Genomic DNA, 6,000 nt, shown 5'->3' with positions numbered 1-6,000 from the left:
GGGGTGTATGTGTTCTCGTGGCAGTAAACTAGCCACTGGTGAGAAGTTTGGTAGGGGGGGGGGGGGGGGGGGGGGGGGTCCTGGCAGCACACAGCTGACCTATAGTAAGAGACCTTTTGACACACTGTGATGGAATAGCATAGGATGGAGTTGGGTGAGGAGATGGAGCAGAGGCAAGAGTAGAAGGAGAACGGTGGTGTTAAAACGAGTTTTGGCCAAGAGCATTGATGTAAAAGGTTTCTTCTACACAGCGCCAAGCCTTGAAGCTTTTCGGGACAAACATAACTATGCAGTTGTCTAAATATGGTTGCATTGTGTGCTTTAGTTACTTGAACATAAATGTATTGTCGTGCCTCACTGTCAAACTGTCTTAAAGTGTGCTGCAGATGCTCATATGCATACACACACACATAAACACGTGCCTGGAGGTGTCCCACTATGCGGCACAACGTGCCTTAGTGCGGGTGGGTGTTGTAAAGACATTTTCCATTGTGTATAGTTTAGGATAAAGTTATCGATATTTGTAGAAGCTCTGGCCAAGAACATATTTTCGGCGCCCATTCAAGTTCCCAGTTGCCTGAATCATTTCTGCATTACCGTGTAGGGCTGAACAATGAACTGATTTAAAATAGTGATGCAGTTTTATGTTGTAAACCCGACAAACAAAATTGAGCTGACAGAATGGGCTCGGTGTCTACGGCCTGTGGATGATTTCATTGCTAGCTCACCAAGATAAGCACTTTGGGAATCAAATCTTATTGACAGCTGAGTCAGACGTGTGTTTCTGTGAGTGTGTGTGTGTGTGTGTGTGTGTGTGTGTGTGTGTGTGTGTGTGTGTGTGTGTGTGTGTGTGTGTGTGGTCACCCCCGTACTGTTGACAACAGGTTGGAAATATTCATTGTTTCTTGATTGTGTAATTTATATGTTGCAACATAAACTGTGAGCCGTCAGACTAAGCAACATTTTCCACTCCGCTGTCAGTTTGCAGATTTGCTTTGAAGGTTTCTGAGATTTCCCTCTGCACACAACTGTTATGAGCTGTGATGTGCATACTTGCGGCTGCTTTTCCGCTCACACAAAAATCTCGGAAATTCTGCAAGCTGGGAATCAACTTTTTTTTACATTTTCTTAAGTCACAGGTTTTTCCCATCTTGACTTTAAGGCAGTAATTGTCTGGACTCTGTCTGCAGATTTTATATGTCGTCTTTGTTTACATGTGACTCACTGTCTGGAGGACTAAGCTGTTTGTGTAAACATGCCGATACAACTAATAAAGGGAATGCTGTGTGTGTATGCGTGTTTGCAGTTTGGGGGTGTTGATTGTTTGTCGGTACTGATGCAGTCTCACTGCAGACTGGGTGTATTTGATGTGGGATTGATCGGGGGCCAAACATGAAGCCTGGCTTTTGGAAGAGACTTTGGTTTCCCAGAACAACTGCTTCCTGTTTCCCAAACCTGGTAAAAGTGTAGGAAATTGTGTGGCATAGACTTAGTGTGTGTGTGTGTGTGTGTGTGTGTGAGAGATATCTTGGAGCTTTTGAATCTCTAGTCATTTATTCAGGTTATTTTAACAGGTAGACCCTATTTTTGATACTAGCATTGTTTTCAGCAATAGCTATTCAATGTATTTGCATTCTAAAATGACCTCTCTATTTAGTATTATTAATCATAAGTGGCGGAGTCCGCCATTCCTGTGCCGGATTCAAATTGCCTACCTACACACGAGGGATTCACAGGAAACGATGCATGCATGTCATCCAGCATTGCCATTTGCACTCGTCCTAAACGCTGCGTGAGAGCTGCTGCAGCTGTATAATGCTAACCGAACATTTCCTATTAATGCTAGCTCACATTTAAAGCGCTCACAAGCGAAACTTTGGGTGGCTTTTATTGTGAACAGTCACAGGAAACTCGGACTGAGGATGGATGTTCATTAAATATGTGTCTACAAGACAAGGTCATTGTCAGTATTTATTGACAGCAGATGACTGCAATTATGGCCGCCAGAGCCACTGATTAGATACGGTGTCAAAAGCATACCGTTGTCATAAGGGCCATCAAGTATGGATACATGTGTGGCTGTAAATCAGTGTTAAAATCGGAATCTTTGTCTTTGCCTTTTCTCTCTTTATTTTGTGTAATTATTGTCTCACGTGTCGGATGCAGCATCTCTTTGAGAGTAAAGACACACACTACACCACGTTACCCACTCCCTAATGTCGTCACGGAGTGATCGGGCACCATCCTGCCGACAGAAAAAAAGTTGCCTGTTCCATCTCAGGCAAATATCAATAAGCCCGGCGCTGGATTCCAATGGGCTTTCTCTTTGAAATGGGATACCGACACGCGTTACAAATATATCTCTTGTTTTATCTTCCGGGCCAGGCCCATGGAAAAATTATTCCAAATACCTGCCGCGCTTTATCTGGAACCCTGGAATAGGTTAGGCCCAGCCGGGAACACGAGGATGTCTAAAATAAGGCCTCTATTACGGGATGGAGTGGGGATGGATGGGACGGAGCGGGAAGGGACGGGGATCGTGGGTATTTTAGGTGTATTGGCCCTGTGAAAAAGGGCTTGTTGCGGGGGCTTGGAGCTGCTTTAAAGTCTACTATGTTGGCCGCCGTCAGCTGTTGTACGAACTGCATGTGTTGGGGGAGGGATTTTGTGTGTGTGTGTCGGGGGGGGGGGGGCTCACACGTCCATAGCGGAGCAGGAGTATAAATACAATTTTTCCTACAGATGTTCTCACCTTGACAGATCTGTTCTTGGCCTTCGTGCTACTTCTTGGCAAATGGCCTGACGGACCAACGTAACTCAACCTTCATTTACTCTCCTCCACCTCTCGCTGCCCGTTGCTGTTTAAGAACATTTACGTCTGCGGTATTAAACCGATGATGTTTTCCAGAGAGACTGATAGCAAGCCAGCATTTTCCAAGGACTTGAGCGGGAAACGTGGCTCGAGACAAACATGTTGACTGCTGTAGGCATTCACATCGTGATCTTTTGGGAACTGAAAAGTATTTTTAGGTCGGCCAAAATATGTCTCAGCTCCCATTCAAATCGAACATAGTAGTCTTCTTTGTCTCTTTCTTTTGGAACATAAATTGTTATATAACCTTTACTCAACCAGTTACTGACTCTCAGTTCCCATCGAAATCTTTTTATTTTTCAAGAACTGGTATCATAATGAATTGAGTATGGCTGTTTCAAGTGGGTTTGTGCCGCTAGAATGGAAGATCAGAAAGATTATTCTATTGTCAAACTGCAATAAAAAGATAATTCAGAGTAGAATCAAGGTAAGAAGACAGCCGTTAGTGGGAGAGGAGTGGGGGGTGGGGAAACAGAATGTGGGAGATGATGGGAGGTATATGAGAGGCAACAAGTAGATAAGGGGAATGAGTGAAAGGTCAAGAGCCAAGGGAAGGAACAGAGCAATGAAACAGAGAGGGCAAGAGATGATAGGAAGGGAAACAAGTTCTTAAGATGTTAGGAGACGAGAGGGAAAAGGAAGGTGTTGAAAGAATTCATTTATCTCTCTGGTGTGTTCGTTGGGACCTGTCACGGAGTCTGTCACCATCGCCTGTAGAGTCCTGCTGATATTTCCTTCAGCAGTCGAGGGTGTGTGAACGCCACGTACCAGACTCACCCGAGACACTCGCTGTCATCTACATAGTTCCCATGGCAGAATGGAGAGGGGCGGCATAGTCGTCATACCAGAGAAGCCAAGACACCAGTGGCAAGAGATACTGATCTTTTGAAGCCAATCAGAAAGACGTGACATTACTGAGCAGCGCCGGCAAACCGGCTATATCAGGCTGGCATCACCAGTGCAGCTTGACTCGTATGGCATCTGTGACTGAGAACTGATAATGCCAGCATGGTGCCCATCTGGCAGATCAGTGTAATGTATCACCATGCCGTAGATCAGTGGTTCTCAGAGAGGGGTTCCCAGGGGGTTGAAGATCATTTTCTGAGTTTTTGAACTGTGTAAAGGTTTTTGTTTCTGATAATCAAAATAGCTAAAAAAAAAAAAAAAAGGCAAAATAAGTCTTTGGTCGGCTTTTCAACGTTCGACATATGCGCCCTGTGCCAGTGGGCATTTCATTGCTTTAAATTGTCACGATCAAAAAATATGGACAGGCACTGCCATACATATTGTTACATCAACACTAGGCATTAAATGTGTTTCCACAATTGATATGCAGAGCTGATATATGGTAGAGTGTGTGTCTGAAACCAGTGTTGCTAAATTGAGCTCAATGAATTCCTGGTGCCGTTTTCCAGAGCCAGAATCTAAACCTCAGCATGTGCCTGTGAGCGCAGTGATCTTCTCTAGGGGTGTAAGCTCTTTGGATTGGAGAAGTACTGTGTCCCATGTTCTGTGTAAAATGCCATCGTCCGCTCTTTTTCTCTCGCTTGCAGTATCCCTCCTGTCTCTCACCCATCCATCTCTCCTCCAGGGCTGACTCTGCCAAGATGACGCAGCCCATGAGGGCCGAGCAGGCCCACCAGCCGGCCCCAACCCGCAAGTCGGCCAGCCTGTCCTCGCCAAGCGCGGCTCGCCGCCTATACCGCAACTTGTCTGGAAAGTTCCGAGTCGGCACCAACCCCCCTGCCCTGGAGGACAGTGTGGTGTCAGGACGGGGAGGAGACAAGGAGAGGCTGCGCAAAACCACCATAGTAAGAGACGGGGAAGGAAAAAATAATAAGCCCATGAATATTGTAGTCTTAAAATAGCCTGAGGAAACATATAAACTTGGAAAGCAAGCCTCAGGTAGTAGCATCACCCATCCATCAGCAAGACTGAAAAAGGTATCAGAACTTAAGCTTCTTTTTTTTAACTTCTCTTTCTTTGTGTTACAGTTCCAGAGTAACGAAGCGTTGTTTGAGGCAGTGGAGCACCAGGAGTTGGACCTGGTGCAGCTGCTTCTGTCCCAGTACAGTCTGGAAGAGCTGGACCACAACACGCCAAACAGCGAGGGCCTCCTGCCGCTCGATATCGCTATCATGACCAACAACGTGCCCATGGCCAAGCTGCTACTGCGAGCTGGTGCGAAGGAGAGCCCCCACTGTGAGTAGAGGAGCGAGACGTATACCTGTAGTACCAACCCAGTCAGATGGGGGGGGGGGGGTCATTTCAATGTTAATGTCACTATAATGTGTTGCAAATTATAATTCTTTTAATTTTACTGCAAATCACAAACACCCACTTTGCTGGAGTGTGCTCACTTTCTGTGACTGATTGAAAGGGAGGTCGACAAAGTTGCCTGATGCTGTTGTTAAAGCCTGTTGTTACAGTCTGTACGCACAAAGATAATCAGAACATTAAATTGATTCAAGTAGCTCAATTCAGTTTGTTTCTGTAAAAAAAAATATCCAAGATCTCAGGGGTTGCCACGATGTCTCTAACAAGAGCAATGTTTCAGTATTTAATCCTATTTTTCCTTGTGAAGTCTGACAGCTCTTTAGTTTGGAGTCTGGCTGGTCTTCACATGAATCATACCACAGCAAACGCTACCTTGGCTTTGAGCAGGAAGCAAGTCGATTTGCCCCGATGCGTTCACCAATCAAATCGTGTGTGATATATGGAAAAGCCAAAAGTAGTTGTCAAGTTATGACGCCAGTGAGGCCCCAAACCACATCTGTCACTTACCGACGGATCAGTCATCATTCTTTTCCTATTTCGATTTCAATCTTTAGCACGGCTCAGAACGGATACCAGACGGAGTTTGTTGGGGCCGTCAAAGGCGTCTCGATGGGATTCGACTGTCAATGTGGACGTCAAAGCCGCTGCCACGGCAACATCAGCTGCTTTTCCGAAAAGCAACCGCAGGTGTTGCCTGAAGCAACGACGCACACACACACAGCTAATAGCACAATCTCTCTTCGTGCATACCAGGAACACAGTCATCCGCATGCTACAGACAAACACACACACACACACACACACACACACACACTCTCTCTGTTGTGTGCTGGCAGAGAAAACATATTAAA

At 45.7% G+C, this 6,000-nt stretch overlaps 1 protein-coding gene across 1 annotated transcript in view; it reads left to right on the top strand.

Annotated features, from left to right (window-relative positions):
* The window catches only part of ankfn1b (ankyrin repeat and fibronectin type III domain containing 1b), a gene marked incomplete at both ends in the record, with an annotated part of 88,567 nt that overhangs the window by 66,073 nt on the left and 16,494 nt on the right, over positions 1 to 6,000 (top strand). The window contains 2 exons of the mRNA XM_079293212.1: positions 4,464 to 4,683; positions 4,867 to 5,074. Of these exons, the coding sequence (XP_079149338.1) occupies positions 4,464 to 4,683; positions 4,867 to 5,074 (428 nt within the window). The remainder of the gene's footprint in view (positions 1 to 4,463; positions 4,684 to 4,866; positions 5,075 to 6,000) is intronic.

Source organism: Melanostigma gelatinosum, assembly GCF_949748355.1.
Source record: "Melanostigma gelatinosum genome assembly, chromosome: 21".
Lineage (NCBI taxonomy): Eukaryota > Metazoa > Chordata > Actinopteri > Perciformes > Zoarcidae > Melanostigma > Melanostigma gelatinosum.
The sequence above is the reverse complement of the archived record's forward strand: the minus strand, read 5'-3'. Positions and strand labels throughout refer to the sequence as shown.